The sequence below is a fragment of the Pelophylax lessonae genome (assembly GCF_965119305.1).
Source record: "Pelophylax lessonae genome assembly, chromosome: 9".
In the NCBI taxonomy this organism is placed as follows: Eukaryota; Metazoa; Chordata; class Amphibia; order Anura; family Ranidae; genus Pelophylax; species Pelophylax lessonae.
The window spans coordinates 137,825,432-137,844,704 of record NC_138776.1 but is presented as its reverse complement, the minus strand read 5'-3'; the positions used below and the strand labels follow the sequence as shown (position 1 = coordinate 137,844,704).

The 19,273-nt window shown below is 47.6% G+C and overlaps 1 protein-coding gene across 3 annotated transcripts in view; it reads right to left on the bottom strand.

Annotated features, from left to right (window-relative positions):
* ANXA7 (annexin A7) overlaps window positions 1–19,273 on the bottom strand; it is a 138,619-nt gene that overhangs the window by 36,066 nt on the left and 83,280 nt on the right. For all 3 annotated transcript variants that reach the window (XM_082268068.1, XM_082268070.1, XM_082268069.1), the window contains one exon: window positions 1,925–2,095. In XM_082268068.1, the coding sequence (XP_082124194.1) occupies window positions 1,925–2,095 (171 nt within the window). The remainder of the gene's footprint in view (window positions 1–1,924; window positions 2,096–19,273) is intronic.

The following is a 19,273-nucleotide window of genomic DNA, read 5'->3' as shown; positions in this document are numbered from 1 at the left end:
TAGGCGGGCCCCGGCGCTAAGGGATAAATTGGTCCGTAGTGAGTTCAAAGAACACTCCAGCTTCAATTCTTGCAAATACAAGGGAACATATATGTGTGGATCTTGCAACTATTGCAAATGCATGCATACACATCACAATCCCACCTTACCCAATGGTACCAAATTTCAAGCGAGGCACTTTGCGAATTGCCGCACAAACGGGGTTGTATATCTCTTGTTGTGCGATTGCAATTTTTTTTACGCTGGGAAAACCAAGTTGGAATTCTGGAGACGTATATATCAACATATTAGAAGTATGTAAATATGTGATCCTGAGTTATCATTGGGGCGTCATGTTACCCTTGTGCATTCTGGAAGACTCCCCAAACCCAAATTTCTTGTCCTTGACCGTATCCATCCCAGCTCCAGGGGCGGAGACTGGAATAAACATCTCCTACAACTGGAGCTTAAATGGATTTACTTTTTAAAGGCGACTGAACCTCCAGGTTTGAATGAGACAGTCTTCAAGCCTTTTTGGAAGGCTTCAGATCAGGGGGCATGGAAAAATGAAGTACACAATGGTTCCATCCCTAGTTTAATTTCTAGAGATTTTGCATCGGATTCTATAGCTCTTTTGTATTTAATTATGTTCTCTCCTGTGTGACCATCCCCCCCCCCTCCCCCCTTTTTGTTTTTTTTTTTTGTCCCCCACCCCCCTCACACAATGGCTGCTAAATATTATGTAAAAAAACATCGTCCCTATCCACCCATGCTGTCAATAAGTCTAATTGGCCTTTTCTTTTCGGAAGAATTGTAGATATATGTGTTTTCTTCTCTTTTTTTTTTTTGGGTCCCAAATACAATATATATTGCAACCTTAATTCCGTTGTCAATATTCATTGATATATTATTGGCTTTGGCACATTGTCCCTCCACGGGATAACTGTTTTAAATGTCCTTTAGCCATTTAGGTTAGGCTTTTGTACCCTTTTACACTCCGTCAGCCCGGCACGGGTGGAGGGGCCCGCTTTTGGATGCCTCCCAGGCAGCGCTGTCATTCCACTGCTGACACCAAGGTCACTGCGTCACGTAGGTGGAGCGCAAACCGGAAGCCAGCTCACTATTCCGAGAGGAGGGCGTGCAGCCCGCACCGCTGACCACCAGTGACATTGTTTACTGATCTTTTATTGCTTTAAACCCAGATTTTGGGTAAATAAACTGCCTTTAACCTAATTACTACACTATTTGCAGCATTCTTTCCCCCTCCCTATTGCATCTGGCTATTTATATTGGAGCCTAAGGAGCCATTACCAGCCCATAGGACCACTCTTAGAGGGAATCCCTTTAGCCCTACAAGCTCGAATGGTCCTAGTGCCATACGGCATTTAGGACCCACTACATCTAGTAAGTGACCAGACTTACTATTCACTTGGGACCAGGAACCGCTGAGATTTTATCAATCAAGCCTGAGCATGTGCACCTTTTAACTTTGAAGATTCACTTTCACCAAGGACATTTATATATAATTTTGAGCACTTTAAGTCACTATGTACTTTGGATTAATTAATCTTAATAATTGGTTGCGATATATAAAAGTTTATATTTTTATTCTACCATTTTATATAATATCTTAACCATACACCTATGCACTTTATGACACACGTTTAAATATTTTGTTGATGACTTACAGGATAGATGTACAATTCATGATAATAAAAACAGGCCTAGATTCCTGAATGCAGACCGGGCAAATTTTTTTAGCAACAAAGCTTAATACACATGAAACATTCTGCCCTTATCCTATATTTGTATGGTGGAACTGTGAAATAATTGCTGTGGATAAAGCAAATAGCTACAGTCAAGTCTAAAGATTAGACATAAAGATGTAAAATTAGATTGTGGCCACAAATTCTAAATGCTGACCCTATTACTTTACACTACTTACCCTTGCATAAGCCTCGGCAACCGCTTTCAGCTGTGGATAGCTTCGACTTGCCAGAACCAGATTAAAGGAGGATTCATCTGTTCCCAACTTTCCTTCACCAGCCTGATAGAGGCGCTGGGCATCAGCTTCAGCTTGCTGCATGTTCACACTGGGATTTTCATCTCGATTACCCTGAGGAAAGCATAAGTATTTTCATCATTTGGCAACCTTCAAAGATAGTAAACTAATGAGGCTACTACACAAAATAGCTCCAACAATTCACTTTTGTTTGTGATTTTATTTTGGGTTATTTACGATGTTGGCTATTGCTGTACCATGTTATCAATTTAAACTTGTGCATACATAATCTATTCTCTATGTACTACCATGAATTGTATTGTCTTGTTGTGCTCTTAAACTCAGTTTGAAAAAAAAAAATGCTATTACAAAGTGTCCTAAAGTAGATATGCAAGAGACAGAATTTAAAGAGACCCTCTCTAATTCAGGAGTATAAGCATGAAAGCAATAGTACTTTATGCATCATGGTTTAATGTACTTTCTGCACACCCCTAACCAGATTGTCTAATGCAGGAACATGGCCTAAGACCCCATTCACACTAGCGTTTTTTTTTTTTTAACTCCTAGAAGCTATTAGCATTTGGTCCCAAGCAGTGATAGTGTATAAAAAACCCCCAAAGGAGGGGCCGGGGCGGCGACTGTCGGAGGACTCAGAGAAAGGAATTTTACGGTAAGATTTTACAAAAATTCAGTTTTCTCTTACGTCCACCGACAGTCGCCACCCACTCATACAGTCTTCACTTATGGGGACGTCCCAAAGCAGTGTAGACATGAGGGGTGGGCAACGCAACCGCCAGAAAAGCAACGCAGTACCCACATCAGAGAAAGGAACCTTACATACACAGAAAGGTAACCTTCTGGGTAACCAAAAAAGGGCTCAACATGAGCAACAACCCAGGAAAACAAATAACCAAGGGGATAAACAACCCCAACAGCCAGGGACGCACACAAACCAGGGTTCCCTATGGCACTGCCGCACAGAGGCATCAGCTGACACCAGGACATCAATTTTGTAGAATTTTGAAAAGGTGTGCACCGACGACCAAGTCGCAGCCTTGCACACCTGTGCCACCGAGGCCTGATGCCGGAAGGCCCAGGACGCACTCACCGATCTGGTAGAGTGAGCCTTGACAGGGAAGGGAGGAACCCGTTCCCGCAACGAATAGGCCTGTACAATGGTCTGTCTGATCCATTTGGCAATGGTTGCTGCAGATGCAGCCATACCCTTCCGAGGTCCCTCAGGAAGGACAAAAGGGAGAATCCGATTTTCGGAAGGATTCAGTCGCCGACAGGTAAACCCTGATCGCCCGGACAACATCCAAGGAATGCAAGGCAACCTCCTTTGGATGCTTAGGGTTCGCACAAAGCGAAGGTAAAACAATGTCCTCATTTAGGTGGAATTCCGAAACCACCTTCGGCAAAAAGGACGGATTAGGTCACAAGACCACCTTATCCCTATGAACCACCAGGTAAGGGGAACGGCAAGACAACGCCGCTAACTCCGACACTCTGCGAGCAGAAGTGATCGCCACCAGAAAGGTAACCTTTTTAGACAGCAGAGGCAACGAGATTTCCCTGATGTTTTCAAACAGGGAACGTTGCAACACGGACAGAACCAAGTTCAAGTCCCATGGAGGTAAGGGCTCCCTTCTGGGAGGGGCCAAGTGACGCACACCTTGAATGAAGGTGCGAATCAAGGAATGGGACGCCACAGGGCGCTGAGAAAGAACAGCTAGTGCAGATACCTGGCCCTAAAATCGTGGCCAACGCAAGGCGCTGGTCCACACCAGACTGGAGGAAAGCCAACACTCTCGCCACCGAGTAAGAACGAGGAGAGAAGCCCCTGGACTCGCACCAGGCAAAATAAGCTTTCCATGTACAGTAATAAATCTTACCAGACGAGGGTTTTCTAGCATTGATCAAAGTAGGAATGACCTCTGAAGAGAGACCCCCGTCTCTCAGAACCTGGCTCTCAACAGCCAAGCCGTTAAAGCCAGCGACTGTAAAGCAGGATGGAAGATCGGTCCCTGAGAAAGGAGATCTTCTCACATTGGCAGCCGCCACTGAAGCTCGACGGCCAGGTGAACGATATCCGTGTACCAGGACCGGCGTGGCCAGTCCAGGACCGGCGTGGCCAGTCCAGCGCCACCAGAATCACCAGTGTTTGTTCCGAGGCCAACCTGCGAAGGAACCTGGACAACAACTGAATCGGAGGAAAGGCATAGATCAGATGATACTGATGCCAAGACACCACCAGCGCATCCGAAGCGTCTGCCCGTGGATCGCGCGTTCTTGCCACAAACCTTTCCACCTTGTTGTTTAGCCGAGACGCTAACAGATCCACATCCGGGGATCCCCACTTCGCACACAGCATTTGAAACACCTCCGGGTGCAAGGACCATTGCCCCTGGTCCAGGATCTGGCGGCTCAGATAATCTGCCTGCCAATTCTCCACACCCGGAATGTGAACTGCCGAGATCGCCGGGACATGAGTCTCGGCCCAAGACACGATACTGGTCACTTCCTGGGCCGCCCGGGCACTCCTGGTGCCCCCTTGGTGGTTGATGTACGCCACCGCAGTGGCATTGTCCGTCTGCACCCGTACAGGGTGGCCCTGAAGACGATCTGACCAATGGATCAAGCACAGCTTGATCGCTTTTAACTCCAAAATGTTTATCGGGAGGGAGGATTCCTCCTCCGACCAAGTGCCCTGGGCAGACAGGTTGCCCAGAATGTCACCCCAGCCCGACAGGCTGGCATCCGTGGTTATCACCGTCGACAGAATTTTCCAGAAAGATTTTCCGTCCGACACCGCCGGGGACTGAAGCCACCAAAAGAGATCCATTCTGGTTTGGCGACTCAGAGACACTCTCAGGTCCAAAGACTGAGGTAGTCTGTCTCACCTGGCCAGGATCTCCGCTTGAAGAGATCGCGTGTGAAACTGAGCAAACGGTATCGCCTCGAAGGCTGACACCATCAACCCCAGGGACCGCATACAGGTCCTGAGTGACGAGGATCTGTTGTCCCTGAGGGACCTGACCTCGTTCTGTAGGGTCCGGAGCTTGTCCTCCGGCAAGAACACCTTTGCTTGAGCAGAGTCCAGAACCATCCCCAGATATGGGAGACGAACCGAAGGCGACAAAGTCGACTTCTGAATATTGATGGTCAACCCAAACTCCTAGAGCGCCTGGACCGTAGTGGACAGATCGCGCAACAGGCTTTGACTGGCACTCGATCTTAACAGGAGATCATCCAGAATACCTAAGACCGCAATGCCCTGTGCCCGCAACAGGCCCAGAACCGGCGCCAACACTTTGGTAAAGACCCTTGGAGCCGAGACCGAAAAGTAACGCCACAAACTGGTAATGATCCTCCGCGATAGCGAATCGGAGATACCTCTGATGACCCTCGAAAATGGGGATGTGCAGATACGCATCTTTTAGGTCTATAGAGGCCAGGGACTCCCCCGGATTCAGGGAGGCCACCACCGAGCGGAGTGATTCCATGTGGAATTTTCGAACGCGCACAAAGCGGTTAAGGGTTTAAGTCCAGATCGGACGCACTTTGCCCTCCTTTCTGGGCACAGTGAACAGATTTGAATAAAAACCCCGAAACCTGTCCCGATGAGGCACTGGGACGATCACCCCTTGGTCGAGGAGATCCCGCACCGCCTGATGCAGGTCCTGCAACCGCCCTGGGGTCAAATGAAGACTTGAGGGAAAGAATCTGTTCGCCGGCCGGGAAAGAAATTAGATCTTGTACCCTGACCGAATGATTTCCTGAACCCACCTGTCCGTGATTCGGAGCAGCCAAGGTTGGAGGAAACCGCGCAAACGCCCCCCCCCCCACCCCTGAAACGGATGAGGGCGCCCCTTCAGGCAGAGGCGGACTGAGCCGCCGACCCAGCCTGGCCGGATTTCTGTTTGCCGAACCAGGGCTTCTTCTGGCCACCTTGGCCCTTGAAGGGTTTTCCCTTGTTCTACGCCTTGAAGGCACGAAAGTAGGCACGAAACCCTGAGTAGGTTTAAAGGAGGGGGCCCGCTTACCGCGGAAAAACTTACCCTTAGGGTTCTGGGGCAGTAAAGTGCTCTTACCCCCAATGACTCTGTTAACCAATTCATCCAAGGATTCCCCAAAAAGGCGAAACCCCGCATAGGGGATATCAGCCACCGTCTTCCTGGATTTTTGGTGAGCCGACCAGCATTTTAACCAGATTAAGCGACGGTTAATCAAAGCGACACTGGACTAGCGTATCGCCAAAGGGGCCTCCTTTAGAGCTGCACCGCACAAATACATGACCCCACGATAGATCTGATCCACCATCTCCACTGTAGTGGGGGGGGGGGCAGAGTCGGCCACGAGGGTGCGTTTGAGCACCTTGGTCCAATCCGCCACAGCCTGAGCCACCATCACAGAGGCAAAAATAGGCTTGAGCATGGAACCCGCCACCATATAGGAGTGTCGGGCAAGAGATTCCAGCCTCCTATCCGTAGGGTCCCTAAACACCGGAGAGTCCTCGGCAGGGAGCAGGGTAGCTTTGTTAAATCTGGCTACCGTGTGATCCACTTGAGGATGCACACACCAGCGCGCCATCGTAGTAGCCGCAAAAGGGTAGAGAATTTGAAACTTCTTAGGCACCACGAAGGTGTGTTTTAAATTAGGCCATAGCTCATTCACCTTATGGTGAAACTCTGCGGAGCAAGGCAAAACCTGCGCCATCTTACGGGTCCTGTGTGTACCAAAAGAGGACACAACGCCCGGAGGAGTGGGCTCATCCTCCAAATGTAGTGTTTCCTTTACTGCTAGGATCAACTCATCCATAGCTGCGCGTTCCTCGGGCGACCCGGGGGGGGAGTCGTCCAGCCCTGCCACCTCCGCCTCCCCCTCAGACTCTTGCGGATCCTGAGAAGAGCGAGATCCCGAAAGGGCGACGCTACCTACAGCAACCATGTCACACTCAGAATCAGAAGAAAAGGAAATTCTAGGCCTTTTCCTAGCAGCACGTTCAGACATCAGCACATCCATTTTAACACCAAAGTTGCCACAACAGCAGCCAAATTAGTGACGGTAGAGGATTCAGAGGACCCTGAATCCCCCACCAAAGCTGGAGAAAATTTGCTGTCCTGGGATTCCATAAGAGAAATTAAAAGGTTTTTTTTTTTTTTTGAACTGGCCCTGTAAGAGCGCTGCGGACCCCCACAGCACACCGCTATCGAGACTGAGACACAGACCCCCCGCAGGGACAAAACTGACCAGGAGATTGCACAAGGTAGGATAAGAAAAGAACAGCAGGACAGACACCCCACAGTGTGTTACCAGCTTCTTCAGTCGGCTCTGTGAGAAAGAAGGAAGTGATGTCACCGCTGGAGGCTGAACTAGGCTGCAGGCCAAGGGAAAATGGATGCCTATAGAAACTAATGGGAGGCTTCGGCAAGATGGCCGCCGACATGTGCTCTGAACGATCGCAATGCCACACGCAAGATGGCGCCGCAAGGCGCCAAAATCACTATATAGCATGCTGTAGAAATGCCCACAATGAAGCCAAACATGCCGCCCACACTGAAAATGGCGGACCGGCGGTGTTTAACAACGCAGCGGTCGCCGTATGCGTCTGTACCTCCAAGCACCCAAAGTGACCTTAGGAGAGGGACCCCCAAAAACCCCACACAGCACTGCTGAGAGGGAATAAAAAACCCCTGCAGGGACCGGATCAGGGAGCCCAACAATGCACAGACATAGGGGACACCACAGACACACAGGACTGCCGACCCCAGACAGAGGCCCCACACAGAATGTACATACCTGTACCCGATGGCATGGGGTGCCTCATATCAAGTGGGAAACCGCCCACCCTCAGATGGCAGGGGGGTGCCGCCAGCCAGAACGCAGGATACTAGAAGTGCACGGACGAACCAATGTTGTGTCCAGTGAGGTAGCCACCTCACATGGCTGCATCCCTGATGGACAGGGATGGGTCGTTTGTGAGGCCAGGGCGAACACATAGCCTGCAAAACGCTCGATGGCGGGCTGGAATTCCATCTGACCCTCTGTTCTGGAGAACCAGGACGGTCAGTTCGATTCCCGGCTCCGCAAACGCCGTCTTCATCCGAAGATCCACTAACTAGTGCTGATAAAATAAACAGCTAGCAATGTAAAGAAAAAAGACATCTTTTGAAAATAAATTATAAAAGAAAAAAGAGAAAGGCTGAGACGGTAGCCTCAGCACAGGTAAACCTATCCACTCCTAACCTAGGCAGAAGACAAACTGAATTGGGATGGCTATTGCAGGGGGGTATTGGACAAGGACAGCCCCCATGGGTGTGACTATGTAGAATAATTGTTCTTTTACAAGTCTTATGTCTAGAAACTCCTGTGGAGATGAAGTCAATACCCCATAAGTGAAGAAGTGATGAGTGGGCGGCGACTGTCGGAGGACGCAAGAGAAATAAACGCTACTAAAACCTTTTTTTCCCCAAGCTGTTTTTTTTTTCTTCATGTACTGTAAAAATGCTAATGCTCCTAAAACACTGCTAGAATCTGGCACAACACACTATTCTTAGCGTTTTTCTTTGTAAGCTCAAAAACACACACACTAGTTTGCATGGAGCCTAAAGCTTGCACTGTACTTCCAGCCTCTTCAGTTATTGAAGTTATCTGCATCCCTCGTTTCTCCTTGGCCATTCACAGAACAACTTTTATTCTATAAACTATTCAACACACTTCTATTTAAACCGGTCTTGTAAAAAGGAAGTAAAAATCCCAATTTTCTTTATCGTAAATCCCAGGACATGATATCTTCATAGCCACTAAGAAAAGGATATCCCAAAGCACTGAAGAAATGGTACCTTACATGCAAGAGTAGCCAATTCTGAGACCATAAGCCATGCAATACAGAAAGTACCAAGTTGAGCTCCAACAAAGTCTTGGACCAGCTGCTGTGCACACTGGCCTGAATATTGGGCAACATTGGCTAGTTCAATAGAAATCGGCTGACAAGGCCTGTGTGTTGGCAGCTGGTCCAACAGAAGTCGGCATTACCAAAAAAGGTCTGCTGATCAGCATCCAAACAGCACTCTCAGCCAATAGCCAATGATGTTGTGTTCTGAACACAACAGCTCAGCAGGTGAAGATCACTGCACTAACATTGCAAAAATAGTGCAGTGGCTCCTCTCGGGCCTTTCAGTTTGTTTTTTTCGTGCAGCCCGCTGGGTTAAAACGGAAAGAAAAAAAAAAAAAAAAAACACACGAATAGTGCGTACTAGGCTTTAACCAGTGGAATAATATGCATGACCTCTTGCACAAAGACACACACCAAATAATGGGAAGCAGTGGGTTCACGTGAATCACCAAAGCCAACATCTGACCTTTAAATTGTATTCAAGGCCAGACCGGAGATGCCAGGATGCGTGCCACAGCATACTTAAGAGGATGAAGTCTATTAGCCTTACACCAGTTAAAAACAAGACTTTCAGGCCCTGTGGCAAATCTTCCTCAAAGTCACCCTTCTAGCCTTTAGCAGTGAAGGAATGACCAAATCAGAGCTACCCCTGTCTGTCAGAGCCCTGGCTTCAACAGCCAAGCCATTGAAGCCAACGGCTATAGAGAAAACTGAAAGATTACACCTTGTGACAGGAGGTGGAATCTGTTAAAGCTATATGGTTCGTTCGCCTACAAATTTGTACATGTGCATGGGCCATGCTGGGGTGATCAGCATCCCCAGGATGCCTTTCACCTGAATCCTGTGAAGACAAGGTAGAAAGGCATATACTAACGAGAAATGATCCCACTGTGTCATCAGAGCATTTGGGTCCCTAGTCCTGCAAATTAATCTGACTACCTTTGCACTGAACCTGGACGCCAGAAGATCCACATCTGGGGTTCACTACCTTCTGCAGAGTTCCTCGAACACTTCTGGGTGAAGAGCTCATTCCCAGAGTCAGTCATTGATGGTGGAAAAAGTCTGCCCGTCAATTTTCTATGCCAGAAGACATCATGAGATCCACTTCCACCTAAGCAGCCTGGGTTTTGGTGCCTCCCTGATGATACAAGTGCATCATTGCTGTGGCATCCACCGACTAAACCCTTTCTGGTAGGCCCTTCAGCTGCAACAACCATAGCAGCAGAACAAAGCAATTGCTCTCAATTCTAGTATATATGTGCTGCAAGTTAGCGTAGCTGCAAGCCTCTTGCTCTGCCCCTGCTGAGCCTTCTCTATACCAGCAGAAAGATATCCATATTCATTGGACTGGTCTTATCTCTTGCTGCCAATATCATATTTCCAGTATAGATCCCTTTGAGATCGCCTTGGTCTTTTTTCTGATGCCCTCAATCACTCTGCAGACCATTTTGGATGTTCCCTCTTCCATTCCCAGTCTGGGGTACGCTGTGAGGTGGCAGCACAATTTCCTCCTATGATTTATGGCTTGATTATCTGAAGGCAGCTTATATATGTGGTATCAAATACCTTTATACGTACCTTATTGTAAACCTATATTTTGGAAACGTGTTGGATGTCTTATCTTCAATTTGTTTTTATGTCCAAGGTGCTGGCAGGCTTGTGTGCAAGCTGCCAATATACACATATATACAAGACAAACTCTATTCATATGTTTTTATACTGATTTAAAATAAAATTTATACGTTTTTTTTTTTTCCCCCCAAAATATAAAATTTATACGGTTTTATCACTTTTGTTTCTGGAGCTGTAATAGTCCCCAAATTGATGGAGGGTATTCTCTGTTTAGTCTGGGATAATGGCACTTTCACAGTTCTTCACCATACATTTATATTGCATTTTGCACCAACAACTTCCCAGAGCACCCCCCCCTCCCCTCCGAGAGGTGCTAAGAGGAGCAGGGAGGGAAAAAAAAATGGATTTTTGTAAGAACTTACCGTAAAATCCTTTTCTCTTAAGCTCATTGACAGACGTAGTCTTCTTGATTCTCAAGAGCTGGGTTATGTTGTCTCCGCAGGAGTAGGACTAGGCAGAATGACAAAACGTTCTGGCTCCACCCTAGGGGGCAGTCCCTGAGGGTATATCCTCCCTCTCTCTGCTACAGGGAATCAGTTCTGTTTAAAGCAGTACAGAGAAATTAACCCAACCCAACTCAATGATAGAGGGGCGGGTACTACGTCTGTCAATGAGCTTAAGAGAAAAGGATTTTACGGTAAGTTCTTACAAAAATCCATTTTTCTCTATCGCTCATTGACAGACGTAGTCTTCTTGATTCTCAAGAGCTGGGACATCCAGAAGCAGTGCCACAAATGAGGGGTGGGATTGACAAAATCAAATCCAATCTAGTAGGCCCAACCGGTGCCAAACTAGAAGTTTTAAAGGCTCATTATAAACAAAGAATGAGACTAAAAGAAAAAATTTTCCAAACGGAAAAAAACCCTCGAGGTAGACCACTGGTCTCCTCAAATTGCGGCCTGCAAAACCTTGCGGCCAAATGAGGCATCAGACGATGCCATTACATCAACTTTATAATGTTTAGAGTATGCACCGACGACCAGGTAGCCGCCTTGCACACCTGGACCACTGACGCCTGATGGCGAAAGGCCCATGACGCACTAAGTGCCCGAGTGGAGTGCGCCTTAACAGGGAACGGGGGCTCCCGACCCTTAATAGAATAAGCCTGCACTACCGTCTGTCTGATCCATCTGGAAATGGTCGCGGCAGATGCAGGCAACCCCGTTTTGGGTCCATCTGGGATCACAAAAAGTGAATCCGTCTTGCGAAACGAGTCTGTCGTTTTCAAGTATACCCTGATCGCCCGGACCACATCCAAGGAGTGCAAAGCAAATTCCCGAGGATGGCTGGGCTTAGGACACAGGGAAGGTAATACAATTTCTTCATTCAGATGAAATTCTGAAACCACTTTTGGTAGGAAGGATGGATTCGGACGAAGAACCACCTTATCTCTATGAACCACCAGATATGGTGAACGACAAGATAATGCGGCCAGTTCTGACACCCTGCGTGCAGAAGTAATAGCCACCAAGAAGGCCACCTTCTGGGACAACGTGGGTAGAGGAATCTCCCTAATATCTTCAAAGGGAGGTTTCTGAAGAACCGACAACACTAAATTAAGATCCCAGGGGGGTAACGGCGCGTGCACTGGCGGAGCCAGATGTCGCACCCCCTGGATGAAATTCCGCACCAAGGAATGAGTAGCCAAAGGCTTCTGAAAGAAGATGGCTAATGCTGAGACCTGACCCTTGATAGTACTCAAGGCCAGTTTCTGCTCAACCCCTTGTTGCAGAAAAGCCAATATTCGACTAATCGAATAAGACCGAGGACGGAACCCCAAAGGTTCACACCATGCAATGTAGGACTTCCATGTGCGATGATAAATCTTTCTGGAAGTCGCTTTCCTTGCTTCAACTAGAGTAGGAATAACTGAAGCTGACAAACCTTTGTCCTTCAGCACCTGGGTCTCAATAGCCAGGCCGTTAAAGCCAGCGATCGTAAAGCAGGATGGAAGATCGGTCCCTGAGACAGTAGATCCTCCCTGAGAGGAAGTCTCCATGGGACGTCCGCCACCAGTCTGACCATGTCGGCGTACCAAGCTCGACGAGGCCAGTCCGGAGCTACCAGGATTACTGGGATTCCTTCCTCCTCTACCCTGCGAAGAAGTCTTGGCAGTAACGCGAGAGGAGGGAAGGCATATATTAGCTGGTATTGCCCCCACGGGGCGATCAGTGCGTCTGCGGTTTCTGCTAGAGGATCGCGGGAGCGAGCCACGAATCTCTGAACTTTCCTGTTGAATCGTGATGCCAACAGATCCACATCCGGTGTGCCCCACCGTAGGCACAACTGGTGGAAAACGTCTGGATGGAGGGACCATTCCCCCTGATCCAGGGTCTGACGGCTGAGATAATCTGCCTGCCAATTCTCCACCCCCGGAATGAACACCGCAGAGATTGCTGGAACAAATCGTTCCGCCCAGCGAAGAATGCAAGCCACTTCTTTGGCCGCTCGGACACTCTTGGTGCCCCCCTGATGATTGACATAAGCCACGGCCGTGGCATTGTCCGACTGGATCCGAACCGGGCTGCCCTGGAGCTGCTCGGTCCAGTGAATCAGACAAAGTCTGATCGCTCTCAGTTCCAATACATTTATCGGTAATCTGGATTCTTCCGGGGACCAAAGTCCCTGGACAGATAACTGACCAAGAATTCCTCCCCATCCGGATAGACTGGCATCCGTGGTCACTATCGTCCAATATATTGGCAGAGATGACTTTCCCTGGCTGAGCATTGGAGACCGAAGCCACCAAACCAGAGACTCTCTGGTCTGTTTGCTCAATCGTATCTGATTGTCCAGGGATTCCGGATTCCGATTCCATCTGAGAAGAATCTCTTGCTGAAGAATTCGGGTATGGGACTGGGCAAATGGGACTGCTTCGAATGAAGCCACCATCAACCCCAGAACCCTCATGCACGTCCGAAGGGAAGACCAGCTGTTGGACAGTAACAACTGGACTGCTGATTGAATCTTTCGAAGTTTCCCTACCGGAAGGAAAACTCTCGTCCTGACTGTGTCTAGAATTAGACCCAGATATTCGAGCCTCTGGGTGGGAACCAGAAATGACTTTTGCTGGTTCACCAGCCACCCGAATTCCTGTAAAGAAATCATAGTAATTTCTATGTTTTGTAGCAAGGTCTGAGGAGATTCTGCATGAAGCAGAAGATCGTCTAGGTAACCTAGAATCGATATACCTCTTTGGCGCAGAAGTGCCAACATAGGGGCCAACACCTTTGTGAAGATCCGCGGAGCCGTGGCGAGACCGAAAGGTAACGCCACAAACTGATAGTGGTTCTCCTCTACGGAAAAGCGTAGAAAACGCTGATGTCCTGCGAAAATGGGAATGTGAAGATAGGCGTCCTTGATGTCTATGGACGCTAAGACATCCCCTGGATGCAGGAAGGCTGCTACCGTGCGAATGGACTCCATTCTGAATCTTCTTATGTTGACGAAAGAATTGAGCGCTCTTAAGTCCAGAATTGGACGCACTTTGCCCTCTTTCCTGGGTATTGTAAACAGGTTTGAATAAAACCCTTGAAACCGTTCTGTCCAAGGAACGTGGACTACCACTCCTTGTTGTAGTAGATCTGTGACTGCTCTCCGCAGATCTTCTAGACGATCCGGAAATAGTCGGATATTGGAAGGGAAGAATCGCGCCGGTGGGAGAGATCAAAACTCGATCTTGTACCCTGACTTTATGACTTCGCAAACCCATTTGTCCGGGATTCTGGAAAGCCATGGATCCGGGAACCGGCGAAGACGTCCCCCCACCCCAGTTATGGGTGGGGGCGCACCTTCAGGCTTTGGATGGTTTATCTTCGGGTCTGGAGGGGGCGGGCTTTTGCTTGCCCGACCACCGACCCCTGACGCCTCCTGCAGGAGCTTTGGAGGACTTAGTTTTTTCACCCGCTGGACGAAAAAACCTCTTGTGAGCAGAAAAAGAAGGCCCTCGTCTTTGACGAGTTCCTTTACCTTTAAAATTTTGCGGTAAAAAGGTGCTTTTTCCACCGGTGAGATCCTTAATGATCTCATCTAAGTTGGCTCCAAATAGACGCTCTCCTGAAAAGGGGATATTAGCCAATGCTTTTTTGGAACCTTGGTCGGCTATCCAACCCTTTAGCCACAGTGTACGCCTGAGAACCACTGCTGAGACTGATGCTCGCGCCATTAATGGAGTGGCGTCTAACGCCGCATCACACACAAACTGTAACCCCTGTATCATTTGTTCCAACAAATCTGATACCGCCTGAGGGACTTCTTCTAAGTCCCGGCGTAACCACTTGGTCCATTCAGTTACAGCCTGCGAAACCAGACCAATAGCAATTATTGGCCTGAAAGCTGATCCAATCAAGGAAAACATGGTGCGAGACATAGCTTCTATCTTGCGATCCACCGGATCTTTAAAAGACGGAGCGTCTTCTAAAGGAATAACCGTGGCTTTATTCAATCTAGCAATAGGTGAATCCACCACAGGTGGTTCTGTCCATTTCTTAATAAGGGTTTCCTCAAACGGATAACGCCTGTCAATGCGTTTGGAAATATTAAAAGTGCGTTTTGGCAGACGCCATTCTTCTTCGATTGGATTGCCAAAACATTTGGGCAATGGAAAAACCTTTGCCACTTTGATGCGCTTTTTAGTCCCAAAAGGGATCTCAGTTTCAGTTATTTCTGATGGAATACCCTGTAACCTTAAAGTCTCTTGAACAGATACAATGAGTGCGTTTACCAACGCTTCCTCTCGGGCTATGGCAGATGCCGAAACATCCTCCTCACTGTCTGAAGAGACAGGACCCGAGACACCAATACCAGATGAAGTACCTGCAACTGCAGAAATAGGCTCAGAGTCTGAATCCGAGGTTTCAGATAATAAGGGGTTAGGCGGGGGTCGCTTTCTTGCGCCCTGTCCCTGACAAGCCACTTCCACCCGGGACACAAAAGTTTCCATAATAGCTGACAAAGATTCAATTGTCAATGGGGTGCTGGAGGATCCCGCAGACCCCTCGAGGGGATCCGGAGGAGATACATGAGTGGCAGGGTCCATGTTAATACAGGGCACTTTGCCAGCAATAAACAAAAAAACTTTTTTTTTTTTTTTGTGTGTCTCCCCCTAGCGCAATAGCGCCCCTCAGAGTACCTGCTTCTCGATCCCAGAGAGAGAGAGAGGGACCCCCAAGGCTCACCAACCGATGCAGTGCAGTTTCCAACAAACTGCAGCCAGCGTCTGTCTTACACAGACTGGAAGGAGCTGTTTGCTTTTTCCCGGGCAGAAGGCGTGGCTCCGCCCCCTGTGTACGCCTTCCGGCGTTCCCAGCCCTCCACGAGGAAGCTGGGCTCACAAAACATGGCCGCCCCCATAGAAGAGACATAAGACTCCAAAAACATGGCGGCCGGCGTGACCTGAGGACATATATGTATTCGGTCTACGGCAAAATGGCGGCGGACCGCCGATATCGTCTTCCCAGCACATCCACCTGCACTCTGCTGAGAGGTGACATATGGATCTACAGAGATACACTGCACATAAGGTAGGATTATACCTCCTATGTCTGCTGTAATGTTACAGTCTGCTGGGTAGAGTGTTAGCTCTTGAACCAAGTCCACTTCCCACAAACACATGCTGTATTACAAGGGGGACTTGTAAGTGTCAGATATATACTGACCATATATGGAGGGGCCCATAATATATACTGCCTCATAAATGAGGAAAAAAAGGGAACGTTTTACTCACCATACCGAACCGACAGGCACCCTCTCTTCATAATACCCTCTCCACCGGGGTGGGGGTTTGTGGACGCCTCGACCCTCTGGTCCTGGCGTCCAAGCGAGCTTTAACTCGCAAAGTCAGTCCCTTTACTGGGACTCCGTCGCGGCCGACTCAGCGCACTGGTCTGCACGCGCCTTTTAGGCAGAAACCGGGGTGACCACTGGATCTCACATCCAGCCCGTCGCCCGGCCCCGCATACTTACTTGAATATGTCGCGGCCGACCAAGCGCAATGCCTGGTCTGCACGCGCTCGTAGGCCGGCTGGGGTGACCACAAGTGTCGCCCAGTCCGGCATTTTTGCTTGAAGATCTCACAGGAAAAAAACACTGGAGAAAACTACCTAAAAAATGTCTTTTTCTTAAAGAAAAAAAGTCTTGCCAGGACCAAAAGATCCCAGCAAGGAGCTTAGGTCCTTACTCCTGACTAGACAGAAAAAAACTGATTCCCTGTAGCAGAGAGAGGGAGGATATACCCTCAGGGACTGCCCCCTAGGGTGGAGCCAGAACGTTTTGTCATTCTGCCTAGTCCTACTCCTGCGGAGACAACATAACCCAGCTCTTGAGAATCAAGAAGACTACGTCTGTCAATGAGCGATAGAGAAAACAGTGTGCCATGGCCAGAAATGCTAAGTAGGGGGGTTCTAAGTGATTTCTCAGCAAAATAAAACAGACATGGATAGCTGGAGGAGTTTGCTTTAAACATTAAAAATAAATTAAATAGCGCTTTTTGTTTGTGGTACTCAGATACACAGTGTAAGCACTAGGGAGCAAGACTGAATACCTATCCCCATTATTACCGGACACCAGGGTTTCAATGGGGCACTGCCCAGTCTACGTACCAGATCCCCCGCTTTCTCAAGGGTGTTCCATAACAGCAATATATTACCACAAGGTGTTTTGAGACACGACTCCATCGGTTTACCAGGCAATATATCATTGCACATGAAATTGAGTCTCATTATACAGGATCCAGTGCTGAAAAGCAACGGTAATAGCAGTCCTTGTGTGTGCAGTATGGAATCCAGGTAGGATACCTCTTCTCCAACGGCTGTAGGCAACAGATTCAGATAAGCCAGTCTACTAATCCCAAATAGAACATGGAGGAAAAACTTGCTAACAAATTAAAGTGGTTTGAAAGGCAAGAAGTTTTTGTTTTCCCTAATGCATTTCCTGCATTAAAGGAATAAAATGTCTCCGTAATTATCACCTCATTACATGTCAATATACCTCCCCAAGTCCTATATTTATCTACAGCTGTGCATGTCTGAAGCCAGCGCTGCTCTCTCTCTTTCGACACCAAGGCACAGAGGTATTTATATATCCCTGTGAGCAATCCAGGGGAGCACTAATAAAAAAGGTACTGCTGCAAGCACTTCACTATCTTATAAGTGCAAAATAAATAAATCAAAAGGTGCCGCATAATCAAAGTGCTATAAATCTATGCAGTATATACATAAATACAAAAAGTGCTATCGTGCCAGTTCAAACGTGCAAAAATTGTAGTTGGAAACCGTGTTGTTCCTAAATAAAAAGCATAGCATAAATACCAAAGTAAGCATATAAATATGTAGTGCAATAAACCATGTAGTTCAATAAACCATATATAGTCCATGTAAAATAAGTGCTCAATTCAAGTGAATATAAACAGAAAACTCCTAAAAGTGTTATTACTGCTGTAAATATCCAAAAAAACTGTCTGTTAATTATCCACTCCAAAAGTGACAGTGGGCTTCAAATAAATTCCTCCGTGGTAAGTGACACCTCCAACCATGCATCCCCCAGTGGGTGGGTTCTCATCTCAACTCCAGTGACCTCGCATTTAAGCTCGGTCTAACACGCTGTGTGCCTCTCCCAGGTTAAAGGTGATTATTCAATCCCCCCTGGTGGGGATCCTGCTATGGATTAACTTCTCCTTGTGCAATCAGTAGATATGACATATAGAAAAAAGTAAATCTCCAATAGTGCTTATATCCTTTTAAAACTTCAATTTATTAAGCATAAGAAAACTACTCACACATTGGTGGTGCTAAAGTGCACCAGACTTCACAAAGTGTGCTGATATCTGGGAAATCCAGTGGTAGTGGGTACATGAACTGTCAGCCCTCTACGCTCGCTTCAACCTCTCTGTGGAGTGTCTGCAGCGTCCGTCCGAGCCCCTCCCATACGGGTGACGACACAACAAACTCGTGTCTTCCCCAGGGGGTAATGATCATATATAGATATCCCCGAGGTCCCTGTGTCGTCATGCGTAGGGGAGGGGCTCGGACGGACGCTGCAGACACTCCACAGAGAGGATGATGCGAGCGAAGAGGGCTGACAGTTCATGTACCCACTGCCACATGTTTTCCCAGATATCAGAAACACTTTGTTAAGTCTGGTGCTCTTTAGAATCACCAATGTCTGAGTAGTTTTCTTATGCTTAATAAATTGAAGTTTTAAAAAAGGATATAAGCACTATTGGTGATTTCCTTTTTTCTATATATCAATATCTACTGATTGCACAAGGAGAAGTTAATCCATTGCAGGATCCCCACCAGGGGGGATTGAATAATCACCTTTAGCCTGGGAGAGGCACACAGCGTGTTAGACCTAGCTTAAATGCGAGGTCACTAGAGTTGAGATGAGAACCCACCCACTGGGAGATACATGGTTGGAGATGTCACTTGCCACAGAGGAATTTATTTGAAACACACTGTCACTTTTGGAGCGGATTAACAGTTTTTTGGATGTTTACAGCACTATTAACACTTTCATGAGTGTTCGGTTTATATTCACTTGAATTGAGCACCTTTATACATGGACTATATATGGTTTATTGCACTATATATTTATATGCTTACCTTTGATATTTATGCTATGCTTTTTATTTAGGAATCACAGTGTTTCCAACCATAGTTTTTGCACGTTTGAACCGGCACGATAGCATTTTATTTGTATTTATGTATATACTGCATAGATTTCTTTTAGCGCTTTGATTGTAAGGCACAGAGGTAGCAGCAGGA